The sequence below is a fragment of the Cyprinodon tularosa genome, unplaced genomic scaffold, assembly GCF_016077235.1.
Source record: "Cyprinodon tularosa strain WSP-4 unplaced genomic scaffold, ASM1607723v1 ctg540, whole genome shotgun sequence".
NCBI lineage: Eukaryota > Metazoa > Chordata > Actinopteri > Cyprinodontiformes > Cyprinodontidae > Cyprinodon > Cyprinodon tularosa.
The window spans coordinates 31676-50965 of NW_024039275.1; the positions used below are offsets into that span (position 1 = coordinate 31676).

At 36.6% G+C, this 19290-nt stretch overlaps 2 protein-coding genes across 6 annotated transcripts in view; both read left to right on the plus strand.

Annotated features, from left to right (window-relative positions):
• The first annotated feature begins 827 nt into the window (after window positions 1-827).
• On the plus strand, window positions 828-8106 carry myoz2b (myozenin 2b). 3 transcript variants are annotated; one of them, XM_038304717.1, is made up of 5 exons: window positions 828-985; window positions 6387-6556; window positions 6871-6958; window positions 7324-7486; window positions 7575-8106. In XM_038304717.1, the coding sequence occupies exons 2-5, from the start codon at window positions 6398-6400 to the stop codon at window positions 7798-7800; spliced, it is 636 nt and encodes a 211-aa protein (XP_038160645.1). In that variant the 5' UTR covers window positions 828-985; window positions 6387-6397; the 3' UTR covers window positions 7801-8106. The 3 variants fall into 3 exon arrangements, with proteins under 3 accessions (XP_038160645.1, XP_038160647.1, XP_038160646.1); XM_038304719.1 differs by having other exon boundaries at window positions 6874-6958; XM_038304718.1 differs by lacking the exon at window positions 828-985 and adding an exon at window positions 3001-3100.
• A 4809-nt stretch (window positions 8107-12915) lies between these two features.
• usp53b (ubiquitin specific peptidase 53b) overlaps window positions 12916-19290 on the plus strand; it is a 31226-nt gene continuing 24851 nt past the window's right edge. Inside the window, exons 1-3 of one of the 3 annotated variants that reach the window (XM_038304714.1) lie at window positions 12916-13309; window positions 17728-17914; window positions 18184-18344. In XM_038304714.1, the coding sequence (XP_038160642.1) occupies window positions 17830-17914; window positions 18184-18344 (246 nt within the window). In that variant the 5' untranslated portion in view covers window positions 12916-13309; window positions 17728-17829. Of the gene's footprint in view, window positions 13310-17706; window positions 17915-18183; window positions 18345-19290 lie in introns of all 3 variants that reach the window. The other 2 variants (XM_038304713.1, XM_038304712.1) reach the window with 2 other exon arrangements.

A 19290-nucleotide genomic window follows, 5' to 3' on the forward strand; every position in this document is an offset into this window, starting at 1 on the left:
AACCAGCCAGGGAACAACAAATATTCATGATTTCAGAAATTTCAGAGTTAAAACCAATTTATCCTTCATGTTACTTAATTTTTAATCTCAGCTAATTTGTTTAGCCTAAAGAAACAGATTATTTGGTTTTCACAGGATTCAGCTATTAGTTTTTTTAAAGCCTCCTTTTTCCAGGCACTTAGTCTTTATCTCTTTAGAAATGTATCTGGTTGGAGCTCAACCATACTTAAAAATAGATTTGAGGTGCTTTATTTTCATGTATTTGTCTCATAAAATAACCTGGAGTGTTTGTTACTGAAAACAAAGCTCAATTTAAGTCTTATCTAACCAATTATAACTATTACAGACTCCCAGGAACACATTTAAGCCAACTCTATTAAATGCCTCTATTAAAAGTGGATTTTTTCCCCCCAAGAATTCCTCTCAAGGATTTGACAACTCTGATTCAACCTAAACATTTTATTATGTTATTTTTTACATAATCTTTACCTAAAAGTGTTATAAACTGTAAAGGGACTTTTTTTCCCCCTTTAACCTTTCTTCATTCCTCCAGAGTCAGTGGTTAGACAGAATAACATGAATTAAACTTACGGAGAGAATTAGGAGCAGCAGCTGTGCACTGTGTTAACATCTGTCCCTACTTGAGACATGGCGCATTAAAAGGCTTAATCAACTCTCAAAGATGCGTGTCCCTAAAGAGTCAGAAACAGAGAAGCACAGAGTGGTGATCCAGAGTCCATCATCTCCTCTCCTCTCCTCGCTATCCTTTCCCCATGGTGTCTGAAAGTGGCTCTGAGTGTTTGACAGGTTAAATTTAGCTTATTGATGTAAGCTGCATTCCATTCAGATGGTTCCACAGAGACAACAGAGACAGAGACACCCTCAGAGTTTGGCTTTAGTGTCCGTGAGCGTGAAGATCTGCAAAGATCACACTGCTGACCCCTTCGTCTCTGTGTCTCCCCTTCAAGGATACGGGCTGCAACAGGTATGGATACCTCTTAAAATGAAGCTCTTAAATAATCAAACACTAAAACTAGGCTACAATAACGGGCCGTGGTCGTATAAATCCAGCTGCATGTTACATTTATACATGAACACCTGAAAAGATTGCTGATTTTTTTTTATCTGTCCGTGTCATGCATTTTACATTTGAAAGGCTGATTTACTAACTAATCTGCACGTAAAATATATCTTCAGATGAAATTCCTTTAACCAACACACAAAATCAATGATTGAGTAATCCAGCGTTAAGATATTTGTACAAACTAATTAATAGTCTTCTTTGTTTGCAAAATGAACAGTCTGAACTTCACCCACAGCTGACAGTGATTATTCACATTTAGGTTTCAGCACTTCTGTTGGCATTCTGTTGGGGGCCGCCTTTTACAGCTGCTTTTTGTATCTCTGCTTCTGTCTCCTTGAACCCCAGTCGGCCTCGGCAGATGGCCGCTCACACTGAGCCTGGTTCTGCTGGAGGTTTCTTCCTGTTAAAAGGGAGTTTTTCCTCTCCACTGTCGCTACAAGCATGCTTAGTGTGGGGGATTGTATTTGAGTCAATGAGTCAATGCAATCAACTGGTTTTCCTTAGATAGAAAACTTTGTATCAATTTGACTGTATGATCTGGTTGAACTGTAAAGTGCCTTGAGATGACATGTGTTGTGAATTTGGCGCTATATAAATAAACTGAATTGAATTGAATTGAATTCCTGGACATGTTTCATGCATAGCAACTTATACAAACCTAGGAAACAATTCATCCTTGACCTTTCAGACAGGTAATTTAACCTCTAACAAATTTAAAAGACCATGTCACTAATTTTAGATTGCAATGCAACAAAAAAAGAGTGCAGCAGAGATGTGATTAAGAAAGAGATAGCTAGGCAAGCCATAATTGAGGCTATAAAATGGCAAACACTGACAGAAAAAAAAGTTTTTTCTTTTTAAGTTTTAAAAATATATATATTTTAAAAAACAATGCATTGTAAAAATAAACAGATCAGACAGGAACAAAGAGAGTCTAAGGTTAAATAGAGCCCTGATCAGAAAACGCTTTGGCGGAGCCACTGCTTCACTTTTTCGCAGAGTGAATACTCAACATGGTTTAGAGGATATTCCTCCATTTTTCTTTGAAGTTAAGATATTTATTTTCAGCAATTTATGTTTTTTGTGATAGTTCTTGTTTTTAGCTTTTGATTGTTTCAAAGTACTTTTCTTTATCTCCATATGTTCAAAAAGTTAATTGAAACATAATATTTTATTTTGATAGTTTCATTAAAATAATAAAAAAGAAAATAAGAATTATGCTAAGTATTAATAAGTTATATATTTTTGGATGGGGAGAATCCAACATTATACCTGTATTCATTAACAACAATAAAAAAAGATCTATTTAGACAATTTTATTTTTTGACAGGACTATTTTTACTGCACAGGCATAGGAAGCAGAGATGTTTGATCAGCATTTAAAATAAAACTTTATAAAAATGACTGTGAATTTGTTTTATATGACTATAGAAGCAAGTGTATTCAACAAACTTCTAAATTCTCTAAAGGAGCCTGGGTAAGGTGGGGAACCTACACGGAAACCTTCAGGCAACCCTGTGCAGGAGTGCGTCCCTCCAAGCGCTCAGCATCTGTATTCGTCTCAGTATCACTGCAGCATTGCAGAATCTTTTACTTGAAATTGAAAAACTATTTTTTAAAAAATCTAATTCTTTGATCTTCCTGTTAAGCTTGTGACCAAGCACCAAATAATGTTCTTTCTGTAGCCACAGTTTATGGCTACAGAAAGAGAAAGAAAGTGGAACGTTTTGCATACAGCTCCACGCTGCTGCATGGCGTGAAAAAGTGGCTTGTCAAACCAGAAAGTACAAAATGTCAGAGTGGCTGACCAGTGTGAGCCATAAATAAATTGGGATAATTTACTGGGAAGGCTGTCTAATCCTTTGCTGTTGTTCTTTCACTATAAGGCTATTTCTAGTTGAGTGGGAGTGTTGGTGGGAGAGGGGAGGTAGGCTGTACAAACCAACGGTGAAGTTGACTGAGTAGCATGAAGGTCTGCAACAGCTGGGGTACATTCTGTCTGTGCACATGAATGAGGTAACATCTTGTACCCAACACTAATCTCAAATATGATGATGGCTCAATCTGGGAACAGCAGTTGGGATAAAAAAAATGAGACTGGGAGATTTGTGATAACATTTCATTTGAATTTTGTTAAAATTCTTAAAACCTGTTTATTTTCTTTCCATCATCCAAAATTAAGCTAGAGTATACTGAGAAAGATTTAAGCACAATGTAGCCCAAACACGTTTGAAAAAATATAACCCAAAATAAAGAATCAATAAAGGAAAGATTGCCTTCAAAAACATTTCTTTATTAAACATTTATAGAAAATGTATGAATAAATTATGTAAATATAGACAAAAAAATACAATCAAGTTGTTATTGTTTATAGCTGCAATCCAATTGTTTTCCAGAATTTCTGCACCTTCTGAACTTTCAACCTAATGAATTTGGGTACATTTTGCCATATTATGCTCACAGATTTGAACATATTGTTTGGGGGTTGGGTTATGTGCGTAAACAACACCCAGTAGTTCACAATGTAAAGTGGGAGGAAAAAGAAAGCAAGGCTTTGAAAAACTTTTCATGTAAAACCTTAAAAATGTGGCAGGTATATGTATTTATCCCCCCTTATTCAATGCTTTTTAGGGTCAGCTTTTGTAGCGTATGTTGGTTGTGAGCAGAGGTGGGTAGAGTACACAAAAATTGTACTCAAGTAAAAGTAAAAAGTAGCCATCCTAAAAATTACTCTGGAGTAAAGGAGTATTCATTAAATCGCTATTCAAGTACAAAGTTACTGATATACTTAGAACACATGAACATAACTGATTTAAATGTATTACACAATGATGCATTGTTAAAGGAAATTTAGAGTTATTTCACAAATTGTGGTGTTTTAAAGGAAGACATTAAAATATAAACATAACACTATAACAAATTTAGGTGACATGAAAACTCATCAACATACATTCATTAAGTTATTAAACTTTCTAAATCAATTGAAGTAGGTAAGAATAGGGTAATTTACAATTTACTACATTTTCAGACACAGCAAATGGGGGAGAAGCAGTAAACCAATGAGTAAAATGAAGCCTTGAGCAAAAAAATAAGAAAGTCTGTTTTTCCTTGGTGCATATTTGTTTAAAGTTACTTAGAATTGGTAGAGTATCCAGAAAGTTACTCAAGTAAGAGCAACAATATTTATACTTACTAGAGAAATAGAAAGTATAATGCAATAAAATTACCCCTAACTGTACATTTTTTTCCAAAGGTTTCTCAAGTCAATGTAGCAGAGTAAAAGGGATTAGTTACTACCTGTCCTGCTTGGGAGCCAATGGGTTTTTTTCCTACTAGCTTTAAACATATAAAGACTGGGCCCTTTTTTCTTGCTCGGTAAAATTAAATGGAGATGGTATGTGAAAATTACTTTTTAATTTGTAGTTTTAAATGTATAATTAATCCTCAGAAATGTTTGATTTGGACTTTAGCAAAGCTGTTACGGTACTTCTAAACTCATACCCATATGTATGGGGGAGTTGACAGCAAGGAGCTAAACAAATCATATGTTTCTTCACATATTTATCGACTTACATTTACAAATATATGTACAATACATGTGAATATGTATTGACACTTATCTTACCACAAATAACAGTTTTGGCTTTAGCTGTATATGTAGATTTAGTGCCTGGAGGTGTGGAAGCTCTTTTCCTTAAAGGAAAAGTCCGATCATATTCAGAATTCAAACTTCTGAAAGTACTTTAAATATACAATTATTACATACTGTTGAATAAATGACTAGTCTTTAATTAAGATTAATTTTCATTTGAGCGTGCTTTATTGGAGGCATCCATGTTTGTCAAAGAACACTACTATCACCTACCAGTTTGTGAAGTCACAGTGCGGTACCAGCTGAAATGTTGGCTACATATTACAGGTTTTTTCTCTGGCCAGAAGTTCGATGGCAAATCATCCCTCTTCAAATTGGCAATCCAACGACAAACCCCCATCTGTGGAGGATCATGAATTGGAAAGATGAAATATATTTTTTCCACTTTTACCCGATGTTTTGCAACATCAAACTGCCATGCATGAGGGCATTGTAACTTTAACTATAGCTCTCATGAATTTCAATGGTGAAGTCCTCTCAAAATCTAAAATAACTATTGCTGATTGCAGGTGTGTATAATAGTTTGTATTGATTTTGCTTGTAAAGCACGGAGAATGGAGCTAGCCTTACCACACTGTGACGTCACTACAGGAAGATGTCAGACATGAGGTGTTACTATATTTGGGCAAAAATGGCCGCTCCCAGACTCACTGATTACGATGAAAATTATTATTTCTATATTTTTTACTGAAAAACGCTAAATCTATTAAATCACTGTTAACGTGTTATTTTTAGGTATAGATAATGATCCATTGATTATTCCTTGCTGACCAAACTTTTCCTTTAATATGTTTCTTCCTGCATTGCCCTTCATATAACTCCACCCACTTCCACGTCAACTCAGACCAGCTTTCCTAACCCTGTTAAAAAGATAAGTACTTCCTTAATCTTACGCTGCCATTTTTCATGTCCCAGTATAGGGACATTTCTCGTGGATGTTAAGTCAAGTCCTTTGCACCATAATCTTAATCACATAAATATAAGAAAATAATTAAACTTTATTGATCTCACATTGCACACATTTATCTCTGCATTTAACCCATCCCCTTCAGTAGCAGTGGGCTGCCATTGTGTGGCAATCAGGAGTTAACAGTCTTGCTCAGAGGCCGAGAGTGGCAGTGGATTTCGAACTCACAACCTCAGGATTCCAAGCTCTATGCCATAAAGATGTTAGTTATTATTATTTTATTATTTAGACAGCATTTTATAGGTTTATATTAGTGATCAGAAGTATATCAGACATTATGATCAAACTGTTGCTCAGTACTTCAGTACCGCTTTTACTATGTTGTACCTTATCTAAGTAATTTTTCTAATGAGTTCCTCTACATTCTATTCAAGCAATTTTCTAATAAAAAAAACTATTATTTTATTGATTGAAAAGGTCCAACCTTATTAATATTTTTATTAACCAATCAATCTAGCTAACTTTTTTTTTGCCACTCACATTTTACATGTATAACATTTTGTTCCTTAAGTCTTTGCTGAGCTGGTATCTGGAACCCCTGGAGATATTTTTAACTGACAATTATTTCCTTTCCTTTTTGCTTTGGGTAACTTCCAGTGTTAGACCTTAATAATCTGTTTCTCTTTATTTTGTTTAAATAAGAATATCAAACACATCATTAAATAAATACTTCTGGGTGTCAGGAGACGCTGTCATGGACCTGGGAAAAAAACTCAGCACTCCCAAAGACATCATGCTGGAGGAGCTGTCGCTCCTCTCCAACAGAGGGTCCCGGCTTTTCAAAATGCGCCAGAGGAGGTCTGAGAAGTATACATTTGAAAGCATTCAAAACGAGGCAAACGCACTGCTGAATGTAAGTCACCCTCTCTGTGTTGTGAGTTCCTTTATTTACTTAAATGGCTGGAATAGATCCGTAAAACTGAATTATGCTCCTTGAGATAAAAACGGTGGAAAATGTAAACAATTGCTGCAACATCCTGCAGGAGGATCATCTTTGAGGCTGTTCAGGTTTTTCTTTGCAGATCTGCTCCCATTTCTATCAGTGCATGCTGTGAAACTGTAACTGGAAATTTAATTTAATTTAATCTAAATGAAGCGTATTAATAGCAATGTACTTTTTTAATGTATGGTCCAACACCCTATCAATGCTCCCCTTATTTTATTTAGCAGAATGATATTCTGAACCAGAACACACACTCTGTGGAGATTAAAGTGGATCCGCCAGCACATGATGGCTCTGCAAATTCAACCTCAGGTAACTCTGCTTTTTATTAAGCCTGTTATATTTAATAAGGCTATTTCAGATTTATGTTTGCATTTAGATCTACGTTGGTTGTATATAATCAAGATTTATCATTTGAACAGAGAAGGCTAACTATGCCCTACAGTCATTTTTTGATGCTTCACTAAGGCCCAAACTCATTATACAATGAGCACACACTTGAAATGTGCTATTTTAAGTACTAACTGTAGCTATTTTAATCTCATCCACTTTGAAATTTCCAGGCTGCAGAAAACAGCTTTAAAAAAAACAAGACAAAAGGCCCTGATAGCCAAGCGAACAGATCAGCCTGTGGCAATATCAAAGCATTTGTCATGGTAGGATCTCTTGCTTTGCAGACATGGTCACAGAAAAGCTGGACACCACGCCTGGGCACAAAACGTACCACTCACCATGGGAGCAGGTCATCTTGAGCGACCCTAACCTCGCCGATACGCTCCAGCTCAGAATGCCAGAGCCAGAGCCGAAGCAGGATCTTCCTGAATACAAATGCTTCAACCGGTGAGACAACCGTATCCTGCATAAACCTAAGTGATTGAAAGAAATGTAATGGAAAATGGGGCAATCTCTATGTTGATCTGAAATGCAGGGTTGCCACTCCTTATGGTGGTTTTGAAAAGGCTCCAAGAGGAATCACATTTAAGCTCCCTGAGGTGGACCTGAACCCACCACAGTACCAGGAGCTCTGCGATCCGAGAGCAAAGCGGCCTACGTTCAACAGGACGGCCCAGGGTTGGATATCAGAAGGCACTCATCTCATCCTACCCACTATAACCCTGGAGCCTTTCAGTGTGCCTGAGTCTGATGACCTGTAGGTGATTTCACTGAAAGATGGAACATCATGCAAAGGGACGTGGGGATGCATTCACAGTAGATAATATTTTGTCCAATGGAGCTGCCTGGAAATGTGATTTTCCCGTTTTCTGATGATAGGCTGGGTTTTAATGACACATGGCGTAATATGTCCAAACTTTTTCTTATGAATAGGGAAAGTAATTTACATTCAACATCAGAAGAAAAGCTGTAGAATTTAATTACCTTTAATCATAATGTGTACATTATATACAAAATATTTGCAAATATAGTCATGAAGTGTATTCAATAAACTCAGCATCCTGATATATCATTTATTGAAGGTTTTCAGCTTCAAATCACTTTTATTGATCTTACCATTCTGAAATTAATTAACAGATAACCTTTTTTTTCATGCATCAGCAGGCAACTGTTCTTGTATGTTGTCGGTTACGAAGTCTAAAATGATTTCTGCTTTATTTTTAGGAAGCAGCTATTCAACCTCAAAAATTTGAGAAAGCCCAGGTTTTGATGCCCATGGCATTGTAGGCTTCTAACAGGTTTTTTTCAAAATTTCTGAGTGAAAAAAAACTATATGTAGAGTTTCATTAGATTCATCTTTGAATTAAATGAACAGATGTCTGATGGTGCCATATTTGCTATATGCAACTATAAACAGCATGGGATTATAAAGACCCCTATTTATGAAGAAAATAGCTTTAATTCCCAAGAAATAACATCTTTCAGTGCTAGATTTCAGCATCACCTTCAGAAGAGTAGCAAAGAAACCTGGGAATATACTGACTAAAGCTTGAAATACAGTCATCCTCCACAATGAAACTAGTCATGTAGAGACATGGACTGAAAGGCCAATCAGAAAGGAAGAAGCCATCACTCCAAAAGCTACAGAAAAAGCCACATTATCCGTACAAAAGCAAAGATCTTAATTTTAGGAGAAATATCCTGTGGTTATGACAGTAAAACTGAAAGATTTTACTATGGTAATGTACTGGTGCCCTTCACAATGCAAACTATAACTATTGAGACATATTCTGAGTTAAAGAAAAATATTTCCTTTTTATCCCACTTAACAAGGTACTAAAAGGGCAATGCCAGTTAAAGTCTGAACATTTTTTTCAATCAAGGGCATTATTCACTAAAAAATTAAGCATTATAATTGTGTGCAGTGATCAATAAATATGATCACTGCAGTAACAAAGAAACAAGATTATAGATGACACCCTGGCACTGCAATCAAATGGGCTTCACCATCTCTTAATCAATACGTGTCTATAAAAGGACAACCTTTGGAAGCTTAGTCATCTGGAACACTCAGGCCTGTGTTACCACACCATGAGGTTGGAGTGAGGCGAAGATATTGATGCCCACAATCAGGAGAACATGTTGTACAGTGTTCACAGGAATGGACACCGGGCATTCCTTTGTTAGATTAACAATTGAGCACAAAGAAAGGGGGAAAATCCGAAGATCATCACTGTTTAACATGTCAGGTGTTGAGGTTTTTACAAAATTAGTAGGAAACCACAAAATCTTACCTGATCTCACATGATAAATTCTACCAAAGAAACTTTTCAGGCTACACAACCAAGTAGTTTACAAAGATTATTGCCAAGTATTCCTGCAAATCAGATCCAACATTATGTTCACTAAATTTAAAGACCTGGGGTCCATTTCAGAAAGCAGATTTAGTAAAAACTCTGTTTCAGTCACCGTAGTAACATTCTCCCCAGAGCTAACCTGGTCGGTAGTAGGTTTTCATCAGTGAACTGATTCCACTCTTCTTAGAGCCTATCATGCTGTTTTATTTCCTGATTTAGTCAGATTTTGTCATAGTGTTCTGCATAAAAACAAACATTGCATGTCCGTTTGATGAGGATCTTATTAAAGAATGATTAGCACCTTTTCACAGAGAATGTGACAGAATAGGAGATTTATGTATCTTTGGTTTGTTTAATATGAGTGACAGGTGGATAATTTTTATTTATTTATTTTTACCATACATGAAGAACTAATTAAATAATTTTCAGATTACATATAAATAGATTAGTTAATTTTGCGGAGGAAAAGGAATTACTTTAGGGTAAGGATTAGGATTCAATCAATGATAATAACCTAATCAGCCTATTGGCACAATCTGCTGGCATTCTATGGGATTGATAACCACTAATAATGACCATTTATTGGTATGATAACATCCAAAGTGGCTGCAAAAAGTCACTTAGTATTTACTGTGTAAAAGAAGACCGAATCAACATATGGAGGAACCAATGAGATGATCCATAGGTTCTATATATATATAGACTTAATTTTTACCTGCTACCAGAAGATTTCACCTAAATAGATGCATTAATCCACTAACATTCGAGAAATAATCCCTATAATCCCTATTATAAATCAGTCTGGACAGACGTTTCTCCATGGCTCTACCTTTCTCATACCTCATCCAAAATAGGCAGTTATCCTGAGCTAGTTACATGTATGTTTAAGCTGCTGGACGACATAGGGAACACTTTCATCATTCTGCTTCATTTTTATTATTCTCATTCAATCTGCAATTTTTGTTAGGTCCACCCTTAACTTTATGTTTCCTCAGCTTTTTCTCATCATGTAGCATGGTCTGATGCTGTTTGGCTGTGACACCGCCCTGGATTAAAATGTCAGCTGTGTTGCTGCAGCCAACATCACTCTTTAAGATATTGGAGCTTGGCCTGTTTTTCTTATTGGAGCTAACTGTATGTACTATCTTTCATCCTCTGAGAGCAGGCTTGGAGCTCATCTGCCTGGCTGTGTCTTTCCTGGACGTGGCCACTGGTGGAGCCTGTTAGCAGTTATCTTTTGTATCTTTATTTCTTTCTGTATCGCTGCTTCTGTCTTCTTGAACCCTTAGTCGGCCTCTGCAGATGGCCACTCACACTGAGCCTGGTTCTGCTGGAGGTTTCTTCCTGCAAAAGGGGAGTTTTTCCTCTCCACTGTCGCTACAACCATGCTTGCTGTGAGGGATGTCTGAATGATCAACGACAAACTACAAGCAAAAATCATCACCACATTGTCATCCAAGAGGAGAATGTCTTGCAAGTCAATTAGTCAATGCAATCAAATGGATTTTCTTGAAATAAACATTTGAATTGAACAAATTGTAGAACCACCTTTTTCGTAAGTCCAGTGACTAGACTTAGGTATGTCTCTACATGCTTTTCACAGCTTCTGCGTCCTAGAGTTATTAATAACAACAAATAAATATGAAGGGCTTTTTGACTATATTAGTATTTTTGATTAAAAAAAAACAACAACTATGAACCTAGCCAACAGCACAAAGGATGAGTCTGTTATTACAGCGCAGCTCCATTAAGGCTTACATCTGTACCAACTCCAAGAAAACTGCAAGAAAAAACCCAGACATATCCATCGCCAAAAATAGCCTTTGGAACATCAATATTGACACTGACATCTTATCTGAAAAGAGCTCTGGTTTTCCATATTCGGTAAAACAGCAAACAGACTCAGTTACTCCTTTTTTTTTTACCCTTTAGAGATGTACTTTATAAATAATACCTACAATCTTTTCATGTGCCCCAAGGGAGGTTTCAATGTTTATAGCACATCTGACTGTAAAAATATGCAGTGTCACTAAAATAAGCCACCCAACCCATTGCATTCACACTCTCATACCTCAGTGCAGATTGCCACCTTCTCTCTTTGACATGCATGTTTTAGAGAAGAAAAAAAAACTAAACAGCTTTAAATCATCAAACAAAAATAATTTATGATATAGTGTTGGCTACTTTTATCTCAGCCTTTACAAAACTGCTTTGATTCAAATTTTTTTGCATTCTATTTTGCACCCTATATACAGAAATAATAGTGACCCAAAGGTAATGCAGACACTTGCAAAAGTATTCATACCTCCTTCAAGATTTATTACATTTTACTATCTTTTTAACTATAACTTTAATTGGAGAATTGTGAGAATCGGTTTGAAGGACAATTATTATTCGTATACTCCACCAATATGAATGATATGAAAAATACTGTCACAAGAGTTTTGCAATACTAATAAACACAGTGGCACAGTAAACTATTGACATGGTGGTGGCATCATTATGCTCAGGATGCTGATTGGCGTTAATATGTAGATGGTTGGACCTAAATGAAGCCTAAATAAAACATGATCAGAGTTGCAAAAGACTAAAGTGGAGTAGTTCAGACCAAAAAACATTGGAACAGTCCACTCAAAGCACAGGCTTAAATTTAATTCAAAGGAAAGGGCAACATGTTGTTGTTCACTCTCCATACAATCTGTCTAATCTGCAAAGAGAAACTGCCTAAAGAGTTCATCTTTAGATGTGGACACATAAACTAAAAAAAAATTAGATTCACCTATTTGGAAATAACAAGTTGTTTTAGAAAGTACATTATGTAAAAAATAAGATAAATTAAACAAACCAAAGACATATCTGCTTTTGCTACTGCTTCAAAATTAGACATATTTTCACATAAATTCCCAATAAAATATGCAGATGGACACAGGATATGGATCCTTTCCCTGTATTTGTCAAAGCTACCATCAGCTTTTAAAATGTGATTGTCTTTTACACCACATAGCGGCCTTTTATTTTAGGGTGAGGCACCAAAATCTGTTCGAATAAGACACAGTTCAGTGGGACTGACTGCAGCTTGCATCAGCTTCTTTTAGTCCTCCTGCCTCCACTTATAACCTGCGAAGCTCTGCAGCCTTTCCCCTGCCAGGCTCTCCATCTGCCCCATTTTTTTCTTTTTTTTTTTCTGCAATAAGCTGTCTTACTGCAGCATTAGAGTCCCACAGATATAGACAACACAGATTTACTCATTTTCAAATGTTCAATATTAAATATTGATGATCAGTGTTATTTGCACCTTCTGTAACTTATGATTTATATAAGAAAAGAAAAAAAATGAATACTGCTTTTACATATTTTTTCTTTATACTTTATTTTTTTATATATTGAAGTCTGCATGTGGATTTTTATATTTTACAGAGAGGATCTCCACCACACAGGAGGGGTTAGTCCCCACAGTGCGGCATGATTATGAAACCAGTGCGGTCATGTGATGTCTCCTCTCATCACCATCATGACAAGTTGGAAGTCTGACCTTCCTCCTGCACACAGTTTACCATGCAGCCACTGAGCATTGCAATGGAGCGGCAGTGCGCTTGAGGATACACTAGGGGCGGAGTTTGACCTCTCAAAAATTTTAAAACATCACTAATCCGCGTCGGACATTCTGGCACAGGCCAAGCATTGGATCAGCTTTTGCAGGAGGGGGGGAAAAATCACTTCCTTCACGATCTGTACCCCAGCGACGCTCTGGAAGGAAGGAGGAGCTGGGAATGCTGCACGGATAACGCTGTTCCATATCGCACATCTGCAGCGGTTTCTACCCGGGTTTGTTGTCAATATTCCAGGAAAATTCGCGGGATTTGGCGCGTTGACAGCTGGAGCCTGGAGCGCCCTGCAGCCGTCAGTGTTGGAGGTGAGCGCAGCAGCGTTTGGCTGCTTTTCTGGACACAGGAATGCAAGTTGCGGTATATTTTTGTTTCTGATGCTGGAGCTGGAGCTGCAGAGCATCTATGGATGTTAGTACAGCAGCGAGGCTCCTGCAACGACAGCACTAAGCTTTTATCAGCTTAAAAATAGGAGAATCAGAGGATCTGATCATGAAATCCCGTTCAATATAAACCGCAAGATGCTCACTTATCTAAGGGCCTTTAAAAGCATCACATGGTGCTGAAAACTGAAAGTGATGCTGAACCATTTGACTTAAAAGCTTTGCTCGAATAGATTTAACACACAGTGTTCCTGATTTGCACTGCGTTTTAATTAAAAGTTGGAGGATTGCAGGATTTTAAAGTTTGTCAAACAACTTTTAATTTTTAACCACAATGCACTGTTCAAATTATTGGGTTAGTCCAATCAATTTGCTTTTATTTAGTTAAACTCAATGGTAATATAGGCTACTGATCCATCACAACAGTTTTGGAATAAGGTAATTGCAATGAAATAAAGGGCAGTAACAATTTTTTATATTTTATAAATGGTAAAAAGCATACTCTCCAAAACCTACTATAAAGAGATAATTATTTTTTTTCTCCATCCCTATATTTATGTAGCCAGGATTGAGAACTATGGTGGTAAAATTATCATTGCTGAATACTTGCTTACAATTTTCTATGTTAAAGCATGTACAAAATGAATAAATAATAAAAACAAACAATCAATTTAATATCAATTTTTATGTGCAAGTACAGGAAAATGTGCTATAATAAGAGCTGAAAGGTCATCAATTAAAAAGTGTACATCAGTTGGACTCTCCCATGCCCTAAATATATGTTATGTACTGTTGTAAAAAATAGAAAATGATGAAAATTGTAAATAACCACTATAACTACTTTTTGAAGGAAAACAAACAAACAATAAAAGATTAGATTTTACGGCTTTTTCAGTATTATTTAGTTTGAGTTTAACAAATATGACCACGTTTCGACTTGGTCATATTTGTCAATCCTTCTTTCATGCAGTTTATTGGACATTTTGTGTCCACAAACAACTTTTGATGCCAAATTGCTGCCAGATTCCCATCTAAACCCTTGCCAAGCCATTTTGTAAGTTTTAGATTTTATTTTTTTGCTGTTCTTGGTCTCACTGTGTTGCTAAGAAATGCGCTCCAGCTTTAGCTTCAGCTTAGTTGCAGATTACCAATGTTATTCCATTTAAAACTGTCTAGAATGTCCTAGTTCTTTATCATTTCATCCACCCTGAATACAGCCTCAGATACTTCTTCAAAATAGTTACCCCACAGCACAGCCAATAATGGGCATGCATAACTCTTTCTCTGCCAAATATACTTTAAGTAATTGTGACCAAAAAGTCCCAATTTGGATTCCATAACATGTTACTTCACACATTTCCTCCAGTGATGCCGATCCTTGCTGACCCAATGTAAATATATAACTTAGTTTCTTTCCTCTGTGTTCTTCTCCTAACGGATATCTTTGCACACTTCGTTCTTCAAAATCTGACTAACCTCTATTCTTTAGTGAAAGGATGAAATGAACAACTCAAGAAATTCATTTTTTAATTGGATTCACTTTAATTGATTGCACTAACTCTAAACAGTATGAAGCTCTTCAAAAACAAATACCGTAAGTTTAAGGATATGCACACTTGTGTAAATTACTGGGCCTTTTCTGTATTTCATGCTTTCCCCCTTAAAATGGTAGTTTATTTATTATTTGAATTGTGCAGGAAAAATGTTGTTAGAGTCTGAAAAGATTATGAGAGGATTTATGATGATTGGGCCATATTTACATCACAGAAAACAGATATTGTTGAAAGTAAAAGGGATGTCAGTTTATGTGAACATTTTCATTAATGTGAACTAAAGTCAGTAAAACTACTGACTAACTTCGTTTTTATGCAACATAATTTTGTCATCTTTGTATTTGTTTATTTGAAGTGGAAGAGTGAACTCTGATCTAGTTGCTGCATAGTTTAAATTGCAGGTCTGTGATTAACCATGAGCCTCCATATCTCTAATCCACCAGAGAGAGTCCCACAGCATAAAACACAAGTTTGGCTTAAAGAAATGACCCAGCTGTTTTTGTGTGTTGTAAAGGTAGAACTAGAAGCTTCCTTAACTGGTCCTCTGGCAACAAATAACTTGTAACAATAAATGAATAAACAAATTAATTAATGAATTAAACAGATAATTTTTTTTTCAAACATATTGATTTTTACTTTTTCAGCAAAAAAAAAACAGTAAAGAGAATAACAAAAATTAACATAAAGTGAGGCACATGCCAATAAAACAAAAACTTGTTCTTTTGTCCACCTAAACCGTGTTTTAGTTTGTTCCTTAAATCAGAGCTTTGACCACAAACCCACCCACAGGTAAAGTGGAGGATGTTCTTTTACCAGGTGGATCATCTAAGTAAGTGGTCCCCCTAACTGTCAATCATTCTGGTGATATGTTTATGTAAGATGTCCTACCAATGGCGTAACGACACAACAATAGGCCCGTAAGCAGCATTATCTGGGTGGGCCACATATGAAGTACAGTCAGTCTACCTGGTATCAGGAGGGTTTAAGAGGACATATTTGCATCATTACATCTGCAAAGAGACATCCTAGTCCTTAATTGCGAAGGGGGGCTACTAGATGTTATTGACAGGGCCCCTAAGCAACTGCAGTCTCTGCTTACCGATACTTATGCCATTGTGTCCTACGTCCTTGTCCCCAATTTCACTTTTCGGTGGTGAGTATGACAAATTGCAAATCTTCATTCGGAAAGTAAGTGTGTATGAGCGATGCAAACAGCTACTTTTTTCACAAGCCCATTTCTCCTCGGGCACACTCTCGTATGTGTTTAATCTGCATTCCCTCTGTGGAATGGGTACAGGGTTGTGCATGTGCATTGTTTTTTTCTAAAGTGCAGAGTGTGGGTCTTTTAAAAAATTCACAAAAATCCTGCACTAAACGTTTAACTCTCTTCTTGTTCCAACTTCTGAACACATTGGAACACATGGATTTGCTCATTTGTATGCTGAATGACCAAGCAAGCCACTGTGAGCATTGCAGGTTAACAATCAGAGAAACAAAAATATGTCTTATCATGTAAGTGTCATCTCTGGGATCGGACCCTCTCAAGTTAAATAGACGAGTTTTTAGGAACGACAGGGGGCCTTAATATGCACCAAGTGCTGTAGATCCCATGACCTGAGAAATCCCATGATGCATTGTTTGTTTGTTTTTTCTTTTTACACTGGAAATGAAGGTGAGAGGTGGTGTGCCAGCAATAAGCTTCCTGCGTAAACTTTCCCCAGGCTTCATCTGATAAAAAAATGTATTCAAAGAAAAGAAAAGTAAAATGCAGAAGTTATATTTTATGTTATTTCACAAAATTGTGTTATGTAGGGGAAATTAGGGGACATTTTTTGTAGGTATTGTTATAATTTGTACGTGTTTTGCACAGGAACCTAATGGTAGGCTGGTTCTGATTCACAGAGGCAGTAATCATTTAATGTGAATCACAATTCAATACATATACAACAAAGGTTTAAAAGTTTATGAAAATCTTTTTCCATTTTAAGGGAGTCTCCTATACATTTGGCCCACCCCAGGCTATAGCTTCAATTATTAACTAGTGGAAAGATTTTACCTCTGGAAAACAGTTTTTACATGTTTTGACACCAGCTCTAAAATAATCTCTCTTAAAAAACAATGCATTTACATAATTTTCTTATTCCACAAATAGAAACCAAGCATACATTTCCATTTCAGAGCAAAGTCCCTTATTTTCACTCTCGGATGAAAGGTTTTAAAACTTTACTAGCTTCTGCTCATTCCTCTTCAGTTATGTTTCTGCAGTAAGATTTAATGGCTGTTGCTGAAATATCTTCTGAACCTGTTAGAATCCTGCTTGGCTAATTTAAAACTTCCTGAACACTGTGCTTGCTGCTTACAGATGTCTCTGGGACGAACTCCATGAGTAACAGAATCAAAAGAAGTCTGCGATTTGATTCTGTTTGCAGAAACTCTTTCCAAACTTTAATTTCTTTCAAGCGAGATTAACGTGCAAACAGAGACTCTGGATTTAAGAAAGCATTTCTTTACATCTTAGACACGAATTGTAGGACTTAAACAGCAGTAAAGGAATTTTGAACAAGAAGAACTCAATTTGAGCTCAGAAAGCCACTGCTTGGGAGGGAGATGTTTATTTATTAGCAGGCGAGATTTCAGTTTTTTGTCTATGAATCAAAGGATTTATGTTCTTAAACAGAAAATACATGATGTAATGTTTAAAAAAAAATAAAACAAATTTGTAAAACTTAGTATGGTATCTTAAGTTTTAAAATCAGTAATGCAGTCCAGCTCTTCCTGTCTGCCCATTAGCTGCTGTTCAATGCCCAGTAGGAAATGTCTGAGGCTACCCTGTGGATGATCCCGAACATGCTTTCCACGAACCGTTGTGGAGGAGCGTGGGGGTGAAAATGGATGCAATCAGTTCCCACACCCGAGGAACAGCTCCCATGTTCCAGCATGTCTGGCTGCAGCAAGTCTCCCGCAAACTCCGGAGAAGGTTGGTGGCGGGGATTCATCAGAGATTACTTAGGTCACTGATATAAAAACAGTGTTGAAGATGACCCGGATTAATCATCCAAGAGCCCTTATCGTGTCATGAATTAATTCTTTTTTTCATTTCATGTCATAAAAATGAATACTCTTATATTTCCGGAATGCTTTGCGTGATCAGAGTCTCGTTTCTTCAGAGATGAAACACTAATACGATGTCGGGGATTGAGCCTGTATCTCCTCCAAAGATTTCAGGTTGTTGTTTTTTTTCTTTAGCTGCAGGTTCTAACTCTATGGCATGGGTGAAGAAATTCAAAAAAACTGGAGGAGGTCTAAAAAAGTCCTACCAACCTGGGAGCATGGTGTCCCTTGCACTAACTAAAGGTCTGCTAAATGAGCCCGGCCAGAACAGCTGCTTTCTCAACAGCGCTGTTCAGGTGAGAGTCAGGATTCATTACTTATTTTTTTTATGCCTGCATGGAAAAAGTTTCGTTTTCGTTCCTTTTTTAATCACAGTTGTAGAATTGAGTCTGACTTTTTGTGGTCCTCAAACAGCAGCAGTAAAAAGATAATTTGCATAAAAAGTTCGCTAACAAGGTGGTGTTTTTTTTTGTTTTTTTTTTGTTGGCTTTTGCTGAACTTGCAGGCTTTGTACATTAAACAAAAGCTGAGACCCACCAATCGATTGAGCAGTGTCTAGAATCAGCTGAGCTTCAGCTTGATCAGCTGGGTTTGCCAAGCACTCAGCCAGAGAAAAATATAGCCGACTCTGTCAACTGAACTTATAGCGGTTCAGGTATCTCCAAAGTTAGAGTCTGTAACGTGGGAAAGAGTTTGGGTTTAAATATAATAAAAAGTAAAGCAGCTAGTTTGAAGAACGACTCCAATGAAAATTTAAAGCTTGGAGCTTTTGATTTTCAGGGATTGAAGTAAGTTTTGTACAGTGACACTGGAAAACTAGAAGCAGTTTTCTGGAAGATAGATTCTTTGAAAGATTTTTTAAAAATGAGTAAATATTCAAATAATTAATACACCTACAATAAATTCAAGTTTTTTAGCAGCATCACAATCTAAACCAGATAATTTAAGAAAATTAATTTGAGCACGTCTTTCATGTGGAAAAAAATACAGCTTGTTTTGGCATCATATTACTCTATCAGCCAGCATGGTTGTGTTGGTCAGTCTGGAATGAGCTGAAAGCCAAAGCCGATCCAATAAGTGCTCAGAGGAGTTGCACATTCTGAAGGCAATCACCCAGATTGCCTTAATCAGTGGAATTTTACAACAAGATGCAATATTCTTGTGAAGATTCTCTGAGGACAACCTTGGAGTAATGTCTGAGTAGGAGGAAATGCTTAGAAAATTTGCAGATTACAGGAACTA

What these genes read in the sequence shown, in the direction of transcription:
- myoz2b (XM_038304717.1), top strand. Translation starts at nt 6,398, where the DNA reads ATGGACCTGGGAAAAAAACTCAGCACTCCCAAAGACATCATGCTGGAG. An exon ending in CTCTGCAAATTCAACCTCAG is followed by an intron (nt 6,959 to 7,323) that starts GTAACTCTGCTT and finishes CTTGCTTTGCAG; the next exon opens with ACATGGTCACAGAAAAGCTG. An exon ending in GAATACAAATGCTTCAACCG is followed by an intron (nt 7,487 to 7,574) that starts GTGAGACAACCG and finishes TCTGAAATGCAG; the next exon opens with GGTTGCCACTCCTTATGGTG.